This window comes from Hibiscus syriacus, unplaced genomic scaffold, assembly GCF_006381635.1.
Source record: "Hibiscus syriacus cultivar Baekdansim isolate YM2019G1 unplaced genomic scaffold, ASM638163v2 tig00110847_pilon, whole genome shotgun sequence".
Lineage (NCBI taxonomy): Eukaryota > Viridiplantae > Streptophyta > Magnoliopsida > Malvales > Malvaceae > Hibiscus > Hibiscus syriacus.
In genome coordinates this window covers 924,529-942,568 of record NW_024062888.1, presented here as the reverse complement: position 1 = coordinate 942,568, position 18,040 = coordinate 924,529, and the positions used below count along the sequence as shown (strand labels likewise).

Genomic DNA, 18,040 nt, shown 5'->3' with positions numbered 1-18,040 from the left:
GAAAATCCAATCCAACGGATTTTTCTACCCATGCCCTTTTACTTCTTCTTGGCTCTATCTCGACTTCAAACTCTTGTTGGAAGTCTTGACTATTTTTATTAATAGTTTCTAAAGTTCGTTTCCTTGAACTTGAGCCAACTTCTCTAATTTTACAAGGAAATATATTTTCAAAGAATGAGGTTTTTTTAGATTCTAATATCGTATTCTTCTGAATTTATGGATTCTTTGATTCATGCACAAGAAATCGATATGCATTGTTGTGGTGAGCATAGCCAATGAAAATACAATCCAGTATTTTAGGACCTATTTTCATTTGCTTTGATAAAAGAACCATTACCTTTGCAAGACACCCCCACACTTTCAAGTAATTGTAGGAGGGTTTCTTGCCTATCCACAACTCATATGGTGTCTTGTCTTTTTTCTTGTGAGGCACCTTATTTAAAAGGTAATTTGATGTTAAGACAGCTTCCCCCACATGTTTTGTGACAACCAAGAACTTCCTAGCATAACGTTCATCATTTCCTTTAATGTTCGATTTTTCCGTTCTGCTACTCCATTCGATTGAGGAGAGTATGGTGGTGTTACTTCATGAATAATACCATGTTGTCCGCAATATTGACCAAATGGTTCAACATATTTACCACCACAATCACTTCTCACCCTCTTAATCCTTTTGTTAAGTTGGGTTTCAACTTCTTGCTTATAGAGAATAAATTTTTCTATAGCTTCATCTTTCCTTTTAAGCAAATATACATAGCAATATTTTGTGCTATCATCAATGAAGGTGATAAAATATTTATTCATTCCTCTAGTTTGAACAAATTTTAAGTCACAAACATTACTATGTATTAGATCATGAGGTTTTGTATTTCTTTCAACGGGTTTAAATGAAGACCTTGTTAGTTTAGCTTCAACACATGTTTCACATTTATGATTATAATTAATGTGAAATGGAGGAATATGTTCTAAGTTAATTAATCTACATAAAGTATCATAATTAACATGTTCGAGTCTACCATGCCATAAATTTAATGACTCAATCATATAAATAGAAGAAGAAGAAGAATCATTCTTATTTATATTTTTAGCTTTTACAGAGATAACATTGAGTTTCCACATATTGTTCAATACATATCCCCTTCCCACAAATATTCCCCCTTTTTATTAAACTAACTTCTAGGATTCAAACACCATTCTAAAGCCATGTATACTTAGGAAGGTCCTAGAGACAAGGTTCTTTCGTATGTCAAGCACATACAACACGTTTTGAAGTTTCAACTCTTTGCCAGAAATCATCTTTAAAATTACAGTGCCTTTCCCCTTGATCTTGGAAGTTGTAGCATTTCCCATATAGAGGTTTTCTTCTTTTTCACAAGAAACCAACACATCAAATGAGTCCTTTTCACAACAAATATGGCGTGTGGTACCAGTATCAAGCCACCATTCTCTTGGATTTGAATCAACCAAGTTAACTTTAGAGACCACAACACATAGGTCAAGTTCAGATACTTCCTTGGAAATTTCTGTCACAACATTAGCCTCTTTTGTTCTGGACCTTTTTGGAAGCCTACATTCGGTTGACATGTGTCCCGTCTTATTGCAATTAAAACATTTTCCTTGGAGTTTTTGCTTCTTAGAAACACCGCCTTTTGGTCATAGTTTAGACTCAATTTGTGCTTGCTTTCTTTTCTTGAAGTCCTTTTTGACTTCCACCACATTTTCCTTGGCAATGTTATGATTGAATGTTTTGTTTAGCCTTTTAGCCGCACATCGATTGTCTTCTTCAATACGAAGTCTCACAATCAGATCTTCCACTGTCATTTCTTTTCTCTTATGCTTAAGATAATTCTTAAAGTCATTCCAAGCAGATAGAAGTTTTTCAAGAATGGTGGCCACCTGAAAGGATTCACTTATAATCATCCCTTCTGTGAGAATACAATGAATGATCAGTTGGAATTCTTGCACCTGATTCACAACAGTTTTAGAATCAACCATTACAAAGTTTAAGAATTTGGCAACTAAGAATTTCTTAGCACCTGCATCTTCAGTTTTGTGTTTATGGTCCAATGATTCCCATAGTTCCTTAGTCATTTTCTTTACGATGTATACTTCATAAAGTGCATCAGATAAACCATTCAAAATGTAGTTACGACATAGGAAATTAGAGTGCTTCCATGCTTCGGTAATGTTGAATGCGGTTGGAACATCCACTTCATCCTCTCTAATAGTAAGAGGACCATCCTTCAAAAAATTGGTTAGATTCAATGTCGTCAAATAAAACAACATTTTTATTCCCATGTTTTGAAATTCTCTCCATTGAATTTCGCAGGCTTTTCATTATGACTCATGTTCATAGGTAACGTTTGGCTCGCAGCCTGATTCTGTGTAGCGACAATCGCATTAGACTGTGAATTGGATGAAGTATCAGACATTTTTCTGTAATCGGAATCAAAACCGAAATAATAAATATAATATAAAACGAAATATATATTAACCTAAATATATTACCACATTAATCTGTTTGAGTTTAGATTGAACTACAACACAAGGAGTTTGTCTTAAGATTGTTGCAAATATTGAAAAATAGTGTTGTAGTATTATAATCTAAAAATTTCGTTTCAATAATAAAGTTAAAAAAAGTGAAATTAAAATAGAACCTGTAATCGGATGGAACTGAATAAATAGAAGAAGAGTATTGTTGAGGTCTGAATGAACAGTCTCCTTAAGATAGATTCGTCCTCTCTTCGGTGCTTTGAGTAACGTTGGACATCGGTCTCCCAGGATACAACAACAAACGTTCACAATAGTAAGCACAACCGTAGTGAACAATCGAACACAATTTTTGTCTTTATCTATCACCGGAAAATGACTTTGGAAGAATCGAAGAATTGAAAAGAAAGTATTTGAAAGAAAATAGTAAAAGTTGTGTGTTGAAATGTGTCACAACTTAGCCTTTATATAGGGAGAAGAATTTGTATTGAAAGGTTAAGACCTTTAAATGAAATGACTTAACCATTTGATTAAAAATTATAATCTTTTGATCAAAAGGTTAACATGAAAAGACATTAATTTTGGGGTGAAATGGAATAACTATTTTTTTTAAAAGACTTAATTTATTTTTCATGAATAGTCATGATCAATTCATTCATATTTTTTCCAATACCTACGTCTTAAGAGCACCCTTGACGAGGAGACATTTCGGTGGGTCATAGCTAGTTCGGCTCCCCATGACGAATTGGGTGAAGATCGTCCTATGTGGAGATGGGATCAAACCTGCGAATGCACCGTCAAGTCAGCCTATAAGTTTATAAACCATGATAGCTGGAATACTGTCGATATTAGTTTGAATATTGCTTGGAATTATGACGGTCCCCAAAGAGTTGACTCTGAAAGTCTTCAAGTCTTCACTAATTCATATTTGGCGAATTGACTCTAAAAGTCTTCAAGTCTTCACTAATTCATATTTTGTATTCCAATTCATTTGCCTTGAAATCGTTTGTAGAAAAAGGACGTGTCAAACAGAATTTTCAAAATTGAATGCAGAGTAGCAAATTTAATTTCAATATTTCATTGTTTTGAAATAAAAAGAAAATTATAAGAATGAAACAAAAAATGAAAAGCAAGTGGTCTTAAATGCAACTGAAGTATATGCGGTCTAGTTGTTATCCCCAAATCACCCGCAAATATCGATGGAAAAGAATTGTTGAAATTTCCTACAGTAATTGACCTACAACCCTAAAGACACGTTTGTTTTAAAATTGAATTGTTTGTATTGTTCTTCCAAAAAAAACTGAATTGTTTGTATTTCCCGTTCTTTTAGAAAAATAAATGTTTGTGCGAATGTAAATGATTTGAGTTTGAAAGAGTAAAGTTATATTTTTAATCGTTTGTTTATTTTTAAAAAAATATATATTTATTTTATGTTCGTTTAAAATGTTAATAGTATATTTGATGAATGTTTTATTTGGTTAACATTTTGTTATTAATTAAATTGTGTTATATTCTTTTATAGTGTTAATTTGGGTTGTTTTGAATCAAATTTGTGTAGGATTCTATTTTCCAGGAAATAACAATTAAAAGACAAATTAAATAGATTTTCCTACTTATTAGGGAAAAGTCAGCGCCAACTCAAATTCAAAGGTTGATCTAAGCACAAACTCTAATTAAATATTCTAAGTAGCAAGATCAAAGGAGGAAAGCAAGGTGAACCATAATTCTTTAGGAATTTAAAAGTTATAATTGAATTCAAACGTTTGAGATTTTGTTAGGGCCACCGAAGTGACCCAAACTGAAAATCCTCATACCAATGCGGGTGACCCGATCCAATCCGAGATGTCACATTAGGGCCACCGGAGTGACCCAGACTGAAAATACTGGAAAATTTAAAATTTTCATTAATCCATTTAAAACTGTAAAATAATTTATAGACAAAATACAAGTTCATAACATCATTTATATATTAAAAGTCGAATTCAACAATATCCAGTAATAAAACAAGTTTCAGACTTTAATATAAAAACAAAATACAACCTACATGCCCCCTAATCACATGCACTGTACTCCGCAAGCAACGTCGATGGAACTTCTCTATTGATGTCAGTAAAAGCACATGATCAACCTCTTTAACCTAAAATTGTTAATAACAAAGTGAGCTTTGGAAAGCTCAATAATACAAAACTACCAGATGAATGCAATAGGTCCTCGTGTATATGGTAAAGCATAGCTTTCATTAGTGGGACAGACATTATCAGATTCTATCGATGATTTCAGATTCCATTACTCTTCAATTACAAATAGGGATTTACGGTCCAAAGGAAGTATTCAGATATACATATTCAGAAGATTAAATTAGGGAGTCTAGTGTGTTCCAACAAAATAGAGAAATGTATACAAATCCTTTAAGAACATTAGTAGTTTAAAATATATTCTAAAACTACAATAATACCCTCAAACTGAACACTTATATGCAGTTTCCCCAGAACTGCATCCATAAATACTTACCCTAAACACACAACAAAGGAGCCACCCTAAGGGAGTACCTTGAGGCCATGGGCCTACCCTAAGGTGTCCCTTAGGTCCGTAAGGAATTACCATCTTGATCAGAGATGAACCTCCATACTTCAGAATCCTATCTATGCGGTATCCAGTAGAAATCAAATTGAGCAGTAACTTTAATATCAAAATCATGATCCAGTAGAATGTTGTAAAAATGACATTGTAGTTATTTAAATCACATGAATGCCCTTAATCCGTACATCAAAATACAATCTCCATCTAAGGGAGTGTTTTGGGGCCTTAGAGCCTACCCAAGGAATACCTTAGGTCCATAAGGAATTACCAGTTTGATCAGAGCTGAATCTCCATACTCATGAATCCTACCCATATAGTGTCCCTGTTGAAAACATTTTGATATTTCGATATAACAAATTAAGTTAAATGAATTTTAAGATTTTCCAAATGATTTTCTAAGTATATTCGATAGAATTATTCGAATATCAAAAGATTACTCCAAATCTTTCAAAGATCATTTTTAATCCTTACTCAAAGTGTAAAATTAAGTTTTAATCTTAAAACAATTTCAAAATAATTTTACAAAGTATTTCGAACCATTTCAAAGCCAAAAATTCCAGATTGCTCAGAGGGAACCGATTCCCCCCTAAGGGGGTACCGATTCCCCCTGAATGGTTTGGCTCCGAGAATTCCAGTATGCTCGGAGGGAACCGATTCCCCCTTGTATAACGGTCGAAATATTTGAATTTTACACTTAGGGTACCGATTCCCCATAGGGGGTACCGATTCCCCCCACGCTCCAAACTGTTTTATTAATTGTTTTCACACTAAAATGACTATATTATTTTCTCTAATTATCCCCAACGTTCAGAAGTGATTCAAGGTGTATTTAAGCAAGCTTAGAAGCCAATGATCAACAACAAGAAACATCAAGCATTTAGAATCAATAGAGAATCAAAGAGAAAGCATCAAACCTCAAGTTTGAGCATTTCAAGCCTATTTTTCATTCAATATTCATTTTGCTTTCAAGAACACTTATTGTGCTCAATTGTATTTATTCTTGAGTGTTCTTTCTTTGTTCTAGAATTGTGCAAACATATTTGCCTTGTGAGGTTTTTCTTGTAAGTTTGCAAATTTGTATTTCTCTTTGAGAAAAGAGTGTTCTCAAGAACTGGGGTATATTCTTGAGGGAGTTGTAAGGTTATCTCTTTGGCCTCAAAAGAAAGAACAAATTAGTGAATTTGTTGGAAAATCCTTAGTGTGGATAGCTAAGGTAGTGGACGTAGACTTTGGTTGATAAAGTCGAACCACTCTAAATCGATGTGCAATTACTTTCAATTTTCTGCAAAAGCTTCCACCAAATTTTTAATTGCCAATTCACCCCCTCTTGGCCAATTCCGTCAATCGATTAACTCAACAATCCCAATAAAATGATTCAAATAGTAATCAATAGATTCCATTATCCATAAATCAGAAACAATTGTATTTTCCAGTGAGAACATATAACCAAAGAGCATATATCAGGTAGCCATAGTTCATAAACAATAAATCAATACATCAGTAAATCAAAATATCGAACAGTTAAATGATTCAGTAAAACAATAACTTCAGTAAATCACATTTCAGGACAGATAAAAAATCATATAGCACATAAGGCACACACTAAACGATCCAGTTATTCTACGGAGGTACTTGGTATTTATCAGTTAGGGAAGCACAAAATTTTTGTAAATTGATAGGATTTCAGAAATAAGATCCTTATAAAAGGGGGTTTGATAGCTAAAGAATTCACCAGTCATTCGGGAAGTGATTTATTAATGTCATATAATATTCAAATATTTTTCGGAGGCACTAAGTAATCAGGAAGGTATTCAGAATCTTTCACATCAGAGTTACTTGAGATTTTAAATATGACAGTAGTGATTCCATTATTTAGGCAATTAGAGGCATTTTGGTTTCTTGTGAAATTCTTAGTAATTTAACCTAATGAGAGTAAAACAAAAATTGGTAGTATTTATGATTTATAACGAATTATCAGGATTTCGAGTCAAATTAAACTAACCAATCCCAACGTTGCGATACTTGCCAATCATTCAAACCGAGGTACTTTAACATTATTCACTTCTTAATACTAATTACTCTAGTTGAACTGACCACCTTCAGAATCATCATTGAATGGATCTTAGGGAGACGAACATGTATTCCAATGGTATTTATTTCATTTCTATATTGCAACAGTATCAAGAAATGTCGACGTGCTTGATTTGTGGTTCCTAACTCTTATGGACGTACAACGTATAAGTTCATCAGTGTTTCCGGACTTATCCAAGTCAATCACTTAATTCTAGGTCAATAGGTTACTTAGGTCATTTAGTATTCGAGTTTACCCGTGTCATTTCGGAGTTTCCAGAGTAATTTGATCGTTTCAATAATTCGGATACATACAATACTTCCATTTAGTTCAACTTTGTCGTTTCGAGTAATTCATACATGTAAAGTACTTTCGGTAATTTAGCCTCTGGTTGTTCGCTCAGGAATTATAAATTCTAGGTCATTTTTCCCATTTCGAGTATATTTTAGTCATTTCATTTAATTTTGACGTATAAATTTCTTCTGGCAAATAATCTTTAGGAGTTTATTCAAGAATCATAATTCTAAGTCTTTTATCATCACAAAGGTTATGATCGATTAACAGGGTTATTTTCACTTTCAAGGATAATCATTGTCTTTTACATCATACGAGTATTTTTGTAGTTTCTTAAAAAGATTAATCAGAATTTACAAGTCTTGAGATTAATTGATTTACTGATTAAATCACTGAACTTAGATTTATCTCTTAACGATCTTCTAGTTCTTTACACGAATCAATTGAGTCTTATTAGATTTATTATCTTTATATCATATTCAATTTGAGTCCATCAATAATTAACTCTATATAATTAAACAATAACTCCAATCATGCATTAACAAATCACCAACATGTAATATAAAACATGCATAGGGTAGTAAAATATTACTTCGATTTTCGAGCCACATGGATTAACCAATTAAACTATATTTGATTTCTCTTGAACTTTAATTCCATATCTCATAATATCTTGGATACATGGCAAAACTAATTACATTAGAAACAAAACTTAGACGTGAAAATTCGTATTGAATCAGGAGATAAAATGTCTAAAAACAACTTACCAAGTTCAAATTTAGAAAAATGGACTTCGGATTCGGACTTAAGACGTCAAAAAACATAAAATATTACTTTTCAAAAAATTTAACTTTTTGGTCAAAGTTAATAGTTAAACAGGTCAAAGTCAAAGTCAACGGGCATATCAATGATCAGGTAAAAGTTAATGGTTCAGTCAAAGTAAATAGGCCAGACTGATTCAGGTTGACTCAGGCCGGTTCAAACCGATTCAGGCCAATTCGGTCCACCTGAATCGTTTCTAGAAGAGACCACGACTGGAGGAGAGCCCCATGCACACGCAGTGGCATATGGCGTTGATGGGGTCAGTTTGGTTGATCAATCACTTCGGTAGAATCCAAACACTGATTACAATCAAAATTCAACCCAAAATCGACCAAAACCAAGCCAAAACATTTTGAAACACCACCAAGACTTGTCCAAGATGGCGATTGGTGACAGAACAATTTCGGACGATGAACCTAATCAAGTTTTGTTCGGAATCTCTTGAGGAGTGCAACGGAGATGGGCGTGAGGCTAATCGGTGGATGGAGTGACCAAAAAAATGAGAAACTAAACTGAGAGATTGAGTTTCACGTCCTACTTTCAAACGTTCTTCCCTGGCAGACAACGCGAGGTTTCAGCGTGTGACCAATTGGGCTTGGACCCTTAAAGAGGTGACGCTTCTATAGGTGTCAGCGGTGACACCTACCCACGAATGATGGCGTTAAATCGAGGAGGGTAATCCGATAGGTTTAAATGATTTTACGCTTAACGATGGTCAGATCTGGCGATTTGAGGGATGGGGTTGAATCACTGGTCGCTGCTGAGCTCAGTGGACACGGCGGTGTACTTCACCGCAGATCAGATGAGGTTGAATAGAGAGCGTCGTGGATAGGGGTTTGTTTAATTGGGGCTAGGAATTTCACGATTTGGAGTGTTGTTTTTGGTTTGGTTTTAGATTATAACCCAAAACCAAATTATTATAGAAATATATTTTATTACATCATGTTAACAATAGTGGCCTAGCTTGGTTGATAGGGGCATGGTCGGCCATTCTGGGGTCAGGGGTTCAACACCCCTTAGATACCTATTTTTTTCTATTTTCAACTAATAAAAAATAGGATATTTATAGGGCTAGTCCCTAAAGTTCTTGGATTTTTAAAACTAGCCCAAAAGTTCTAGAAACTTACAATTTAGTCCTTAAAAATTAAATTAATTATTTAATAAATTTATATTGAAAAATGGGGGTGTGACAATTCTCCTCTCCTTAAAATAATTTCATCTTCGAAATTTACTCAAGTCACAAAAATGCAGAAGTGAAGCTTTTAGCAATTCTTCAATATCTTCAGGTAGCTTTTACATAAGTACGAGCCCTATACTAATCTTTAACCAGGTGAATATACATTCTCGTCAGAACTCTCTCTCATTCTAATAAAAGAATCTGAACAAAATTATCCTTATGAAAATAATTCGACCTTGGCTATTAGGTTAGGTTCATAGAGTGATAACCTATTCCAATTTCATTTATAGAGTCGGGTTAGAATTTCTTGAATAAGAAACTCTCACATTACTCGTGAGGCACTTTACATAATTTAGACAAAGGTTTTATTCTTTTTATGCATATTCGAGACATAACGGATAGAAAACTTAGGTTGGCTTATTACATAGAGGAACTTGACTTTGGAGTTTCGGCTTAGAGAAGTACGATTATAGTCTAGGGGCATGTAATGACCATACATCCTATGAAAGTCGATCGGCTAGTCTAGCTAGAAAAACTTGTCTGATACCACTAAATGTAACACCCTCAGACCGATGTGGGTTACCCGATCCAATCCGAGATGTCACATTAGGGCCACCAGAGTGACCCAGACTAAAAATCCTAGAAAATTTAAAATTTTCATTAATCCATTTAAAACTGTAAAATAATTTATAGATAAAATACAAGTTCAGAACATCATTTATATATTAAAAGTCAAATTCAAGAATATATAATAATAAAACAAGTTTTAGGCTTAAATATAAAAACAAAATACAACCTACATGTCCCCTAATCACATGCACCGTACTCCGCAAGCAATGCTGGTGGAACTTCTCTACTGATGTCAGTAAAAGTACATGATCAACCTCTTTAACCTAAAATAGTAATTAACATAGTGAGCTTTGGAAAGCTCAGTAATACAGAACTACCAGATGAATGCAATAGGTTTTTGGGTATATGGTAAAGCATAAATTTCCTTAATGGGACAAACATCATCAGATTCTATCGATGATTTCAGATTTTGTTACTCTTCAGTTACAAATAGGGATTTACGGTCCGAAGGAAGTATTTAGAGAGACATATTCAGAAGATTAAATTAGGGAGTCTAGTGTGTTCCAACAAAACGGAGAAATGTGTACATATCCTTTAAAAGCATTAGTAGTTTAAAACATATTTTAAAACCATAATAATACCCTCCAATCGAACACCTATATGTAGTTTCTCCAGAACTGCATCCATAAGGACTTACCCTAAGAATACAAAAAAGGAGCCACCCTAAGGGAGTACCTTGGGGCCTACCCCAAGGGCCTCTTTAAGTATGTAAGGAATTACCAGCTTGATCAGAGCTGAACCTCCATACTCCATAATCCTACCCATACGGTATCCAGTAAAAATCAGATTGAGCAGTAAATTTAATATCAAAATCATAATCCAGTAGAATATTGTTAAAATGACAATATAGTTATTTAAATCACATGAATTCCCTCCATTCGTACACCAAAATATAGTCTCCATACTAAGGGAGTGCCTTGGGGCCTTAGAGCCTACCCAAGGAATACCTTAGGTCCATAAGGAATTACCAGCTTGATCAGAGCTGAACCTCCAAACTCCATAATCCTACCCAGATAGTGTCCCAATAAATTGATTCAAATAGTAACCAGTAGAATCCATGATCCATAAATAAAAAACGATTACATTTTCCAGTGAAAACATGTAACCAGAGAGTACATATCAGGTAGCCATAGTTCATAAACAGTAAATCAATAAATCAGAATATCCAATTCTCTGAAGGTACTTGGTATTTATCAGGTAGGGAAGCACGAAATTTTGTAAATTGATAGGATTTCTGAAATAAGATCCCTATAAAAAGGGGTTTGATATCTAATGGATTCATCTATCATTCGGGAAGTGATTTATCAATATCATATAGTAATCAGATATTTTTTTGGAGCCACTAAGTAATCATGAAGGTATTCAGAATCTTTTACATCAGAGTTACTTGAGATTTCATATATGAGAGGAGTGATTCCATTATTCAGGAAATCAGAGGAATTTTGTTTTCTTGATGAATTCTTAATAATTTAACCCAATGAGAGTAAAACAACAATTGGTAGTATTTAGGATTTATAACAAATTATCAGGATTTCGAGTCAAATTAAACTAACCAATCCCAACAGTGTGATACTTGTCAATCATTAAGGTCGATGTACTTCAACATTATTCACTTCTTAATACTAATTGCTCTAGTTGAACTGACCACCTTCTGAATCATCATTGAATGGATCTTAGGGAGACGAACAGGTATTCCAATGGTATTTATTTCATTTTTGTATTGAAACGGTATCAAGAAATGTCGACGTGCTTGATTCGTGGTTTTTAACCCTTATGGAAGGTATAACATATATGTTCATCAATGTTTCCAGACTTATCCAAGTCATCCACTTAATTCTAGGTCAATGAGGGTACTTAGGTCTTTTAATATTCGAATTTATCCCTGTCATTTATGATTTTCTAGAGTAATTCGGCCGTTTCAACAATTCATATACGTACAATAATTTCATTCAGTTTAACTTTGTCATTTCTAGTAATTCATACGTGGAAAGTACTTTCGCTAATTTAGCCTCATGATGTTCGCTCAGGAATTAGAAATTCTAGGTCATTTTTTTCCATTTTGTCGATATTTCAATCATTTCATTTAATTTTGTCATATACATTTCTTCTAGAAAATATTCTTTAGGATTTTATTCAAGAATCATAATTCTAAGTCTTTTAACATCACAAAGGTTATGATCGATTAACATGGTTATTTTCACTTTCAATGACAATCATTGTCTTTTACATCATACATGTATTTTTGTAGTTTCTTATCCAATTATTTCCTACATTTAACCTTTAATGAGATTAATCAAAATTTATGAGTCTTGAGATTAATTGATTTAATTGTTAAATTACTGAACTTAGATTTATCTCTTAACAATCTTCTAGTTCCTTACATGATTCAATTGAGTCTTATTGGATTTACTATCTTTATATTGTATTCAATTCGAGTCCATTAATAATTAACTCTATGTAATTGACCAATAACTTCAATCATGCATTAACAAATCACCAACATGTAACATAAAAGATGCATAAGGTAGTAGAATATTACTTTTATTTTTGAACCACATCGATTAACCAATTAAACTCTATTTGATCGCCATCAAACTTTAATCCCACGTCTCATAATGTCACGGATATATGGCAAAACCAATTACATTAGAAACAAAAGTTAAACATGAATAATTGAATTGAATCGGGAAATAAAATGTCAAAAAATAGCTTACCGAGTTTGAATTTGGCAAAACAAACTTTGGATTCGGTCTCAGGACATCGAAAAACATAAAATATGGCTTTTCAAAAAATTTGACTTTTTAGTCAAACACAACGGTAAAATTGGTCAAAGTCAAAGTTAACAGGCATATCAACGGTCAACGAGTTGGTCAATGGTCAGGTCAAAGTTAATGGTTCAGTCAAGGTAAGCGGGTTAAACCAGTTCGGGTTGACTCAAGCCGGTTCAAATTGGTTTGGGTTGGTTCCGTCCACCTGGACCGTTTCTAGAAGAGACCATGACTGGAGGAGAGCCCACGCGCACGCGGCGGTGACGAAGGGGTCGGTTCGGTCGACCGAGCACTCCGGGAGTATCCAAACACCGATTACAATCAAAATTTAACCCAAAATTCACCAAAACCAAGCCAAAACATTTCCAAACACCACCAATACTTACCCAAGACGACGATCGATGACGAAACGATTTCAGACAATGAACCTGGTTGGGTTTTGGTCAGAATCTCATGGGGAGTACAACAACAGTGGGCGTGAGGCTAACCAGTAGATGGAGTGGCTGGAAAAAGCGAGAAACCAAATAGAGAGCTTGAGTTTCAAGTTCGACTTTCGAACGTTCTTCCCTGACGGACAACGTGGGGTTTCGACGAGCTTGGATCGAAGCGAGGCGACGCTTTTATAGGTTTCAGCAGTGACACCTACCAGTGGACAATGGCTTCGAATTGAGGAGGATGAGCTGGTGGGTTTTCATGATTTTGCGCCTAACAGTGGCAGGATCGGGCGATCTAATGGTTGGGGTTGAATCGTCGGTCGCTGCTGAGCTTAGTGGACACGGCGATGCACTTCTCGTTGACCGGAGGGGGTTGAACGGAGAGCGGCATGGACATGGGTTTTTTAATTGGGGCTAGGGATTTCACGATTGGGGTGTGTTTTCTGGTTTGGTTTTGGGTTATAACCCAAAACCGAATTATTATAAAAATATATTTTATTACATCCTATCAACAACAGTGGCCTAGCCCTGTTGGTAGGGCATGGTCGACCATTCCGGGGTCATAGGTTTGACACCCTCAGGCACCTATTTTTTCTATTTTCAACTGATCAAAAAATGGGATATTTATGGGGCTAGTCTCTGAACTTCATGGATTTTCGAAACTAACCTAAAAAGTTCCAAAAACTTACATTTTAGTTCTTAAAATCTCAATTAATTATTTAATAAATTTATATTGAAAAATGGAGGGTGTGACATAGTATTTCAATATTTGAATTATATATATATATATATATATATATATATATATTTATCACGTAATATTTTATGTTGTGTTTTAAATGTATACATAGATTTAAAATACGATGTTATCATTTGGTTTTTCACTTGGAGAGAGTCTTCCGTAAATATGGAACTAGTGGTATTCCCTGGAGCTCAGGTCACTTTCATTTGGTGACTAAACTCTAAATTAATTTGCGTTGGATTTGTATGCAGAAGAAGGATGCATCGCCGAAATAGAAATTCCAAACCGGAAATTGTACCTATTTAAGCATGCTCTTTTCTCCATCACCCAACCGCTCCATCAATTCAAACCCTGTATTCCTACTTTTATTGGCTTATTTCGTCTCAAAATCATGAAGTACAACCCTTGCTTCCATCTACTCTCTGTTTTGTGGATACAATGTTTCTTGGTTTGCTCATCAGCTATAGCTATCAGGAATCTCGCCACTGATCAGTCTGCACTTATCCTGTTTAAAGATGGTATTGTGGATCCTCAAAATGTATTGGCTAACAGCTGGACGGCCTCTACTTCTGTCTGCAAATGGGTTGGGGTTTCTTGTGGTGTCATCCATGAAAGAGTTGTAGCTTTGAATCTTACGGGTAACATCCCTCCCCACCTTGCAAATCTTTCATTTCTACATTCTCTTGACTTGAGCAGCAACCATTTCTATGGCCATCTGCCTCCAGAATTGGGACACCTGCATCGTTTGAGGGTCATTGAATTAAGCTTCAATGGTCTTAGTGGAGAAATCCCATCCTGGCTTGGGAACTTACACAGGGTTAACATATTGAAAATGAGAAGTAATAGTTTCGCAGGCACAATCCCTCGAACACTTGTCAACATGTCCAATCTTGAGATCTTGGACTTGGGATTCAATCAATTGTTTGGCCAGTGAAGACACTAGTTTTTTTTTCATTTGTTTATTTATTATTATTATTTTGTTTTAATATTATTATTATATTATATTATTATTATTAAATAAATAATTTATTATTATTACAGGCCTAATTACAAATCAACTCAGCCCAGTTTACATGCCCAGGCCCAATCAGATACAAGCTCATAGGAAACCCTAAACTCAATTTAGGGTTTGTATCATCTAACCCTAGCCGCCTCAGTATCACAGCCGTTGGATCTGAGAGATCCAACGGCCCACACGCATCCAGAACAAACCCTAGGGTGATGATACCCTAGGGACCACGCGGCCGCCGTTCGCCAACCTCTGCTACCACGCTGCCACGACGCCAACCGAAGGATCCAGAAGGCCTAGCCATAGCCGCACACGTCGCCCTCAACGGTGAGTCACCACTTGAAGTCCGGTGACTCACCAAGCTTCAATCTTTTAGCCAGTCCGAAGAAGATACCGGCGAGGCTTATAAAAACCGACCACCTGCAAACAAGAGAAGGAACGGAGAGCACAGGAAAAAAAGCCAGAGAACACAGCAACCAAACCATCAAAAAATCGAAACAAAAATTGAGAGAAGCCTTACCGAAGAAGCTGCGACGCCATCGGAGTTCATAGGCTGCCGTAGAAGCAAAATACCGAAGGTATTTTGTTTTGTAGATCTATGTAAATAGGAGATGTTTTGTGGGAAAGGGAGGTCGGATTCGATTTTAGATCATCCCGATCTATGTTTTGAGAGATTTTAGAAGTCGGCGGCAGACGGCTGCCGGCCGGTGACCGGCTTCCCTCCGGTGAGGGAAACTAGAGAGAGGCGAGAGAGTTTAAAACTCTCTCAGGAAGAGAGAGAAGGAAAGAGAAGAGAAATGAATTTTTGGCCTTAAGGCCGTCTGATTTGGGGCTTAAATACCTCTCCTCGAATGATGTCGTTTTGGGGAGGAGTCTATTTGTAATTTATTAAAAGTTAAACCCCGTATACAGTCCAGTAATTTTGTAATTTTATATTATAGTCACTGAAATCAAATTATGAACTTTTTAATTTGATCTCTTAATGTTATTTCTTTATAATTTAGTCACTGACATAAATATTTTAGACAAATAACCGATTTAGTCCTTTAATTATAATTAATTTTATTTTAATCCCGAATACATGTTTTAAACTTATTTTAATTTGATATATGAATTTGATATAATTTTTAATCTAGTCACTAAATTAATAAAAGGTAGAATAACATATTTAGCCACTGAAAAATTAATAATTATGATTTAATTCTATTAGGTTATAATTTAGTCACTAATTTCAATTTTTATTTATTTTTTACAAGTTTTATATATAGTTTTAATTTTATTTATTGTTTAGTTATATGTTAATATGTTTACTTTTAATTATTATTAATATTATTATTATTATTATTATTTAGCCATAAATATATATATTTATATAATAAATAATATTTATTTTATTTATTAAAATCTTATTTAATTATTTTTAACTTATTTTAATCCTGTTTTAATATTTATTTTTCAATATTAAGAAAGGGCAGTCTTAAAATAACTGGATGTCCATTTTCTGATATTTTTAAATAAATAAATATCCTATTTTATAAATTATATATTAATTGTTTTAATTATTTATTTATTTTTTAATATCGAAGAAAAGAGCTGTCTTAAGGCACCTAGAAGTCTTTTTCTGATATTTCTAAATAAATAAATATTTTATTTATAAATATATATAAATTAATATTTTTTCATAATTATAATTTTGAAATAATAGGATTATAAATTAAATATATTTTGAATTTTAAAATTTCTAATAATAAGAGACAATTTATAATTAAAAAGTACCAAATTTGGGAGTTGTAGGGGTGCTAATCCTTCCCTAAACGTAACCGACCACGAATCCCTTTTTATTATTAAAAAGAAAGAATTTTTGGTTAAAACGCAGATCAATTTATCTTTTAATCAATGTTTTCTTAAAAACTCTTTTAAAGGATGATTTTTAGGTATTCGACCTACCTGACCCAAAAGGCCGATGGCGACTCCCAAATTATTTATAAAAAAACCATTTATTCCCATCACTTTTCCTGCCAAGTAAAAAATTCGTGCCCGGATGAAAACCGGTTACGACAGCTTGGCGACTCCGCTGGGGACTTTGGTCAAGATTTTAAAATCAATTATAAATTGTCTCTATTAATTTTAAATTAAAAATTCATATATTTAATTTATAATTCTTTCTTTTCAAATTTTTTATATATACTTATTATTTTCATAGTATTTATATATATTATTTTATTAATATTTCATTTTATTTGCAAGTATTTTATTTCATTATTTATTTTTCTGTTAGAGGTTTGAACATTTCTCCTCACACACAACACTTGCATTGCATAACATAAAGCTCTATAATCAAGCTTGTCCTTTTTAAGTGTGAGTGAAAGCGACGTCTTCGTGAGAATTTATTCTCCGTGTCAGACCTAGAAAGTAACTTTCGGGGTTCATATGCTCTATGTCTTCGTGAGAATTTATTCTCCGTGTCAGGCATAGAGAAGTATATCCCCTCGAATTGAACTCGATCCACTTTAGTCTGTGATGGACTAGGATTGAGGGTTAACAGCCCAAGGGGGCACTAACAAGGACAATTCGGGTACATTTATTCTTAGATCTGAAACCCTGCATATAATGAACCCTAGAAACTCTTCCGATCTGAAGCCATGCCAAAATTTTGTCCAAAATAGGTGTACACACAGGAGAAATGATTTCTAACTTTTCTTTTAATTTATTTATTTTCTTACTGAATAAATTGCATGTGAATTTAAATTATTTAAAGTATGAAGAAAGCATGTTTAAATAAAGATATTTAGGTAGACATTATTATTAAATTATTTTTCCTTTATTATGTAAACTAATTCATTTTATTTTTGTTCTTTATTTCTTCTGTTTGCATAGCATCATACAAGATAAAAGGCATTGATCCTCGTGTTAATTGTCTCATTGGAAAACCTTCATCCATGGATAAAAAGTGTTCAAATCAAATAGTTCTAAACTTAGAAGTAAGACAGTGGGCTGAGGATTTACAAAGACAAGGGGGAGAC

The 18,040-nt window shown here is 33.9% G+C and overlaps 1 protein-coding gene across 1 annotated transcript; it reads left to right on the top strand.

Annotated features, from left to right (window-relative positions):
• Window positions 1-14,343: 14,343 nt before the first annotated feature.
• On the top strand, window positions 14,344-14,936 carry LOC120143412 (putative receptor-like protein kinase At3g47110). Its single transcript, XM_039157738.1, has 2 exons — window positions 14,344-14,795; window positions 14,867-14,936. The coding sequence occupies exons 1-2, from the start codon at window positions 14,400-14,402 to the stop codon at window positions 14,900-14,902; spliced, it is 432 nt and encodes a 143-aa protein (XP_039013669.1). The 5' UTR covers window positions 14,344-14,399; the 3' UTR covers window positions 14,903-14,936.
• The last annotated feature ends 3,104 nt before the right edge of the window (window positions 14,937-18,040 follow it).

Bases quoted from the DNA above. Each gene is read 5' to 3' on its own strand.
- LOC120143412 (XM_039157738.1), top strand. From the start codon at position 14,400: ATGAAGTACAACCCTTGCTTCCATCTACTCTCTGTTTTGTGGATACAA. The intron at 14,796-14,866 runs ATCCCATCCTGG...TTTCGCAGGCAC, and splicing joins TCAATGGTCTTAGTGGAGAA to AATCCCTCGAACACTTGTCA.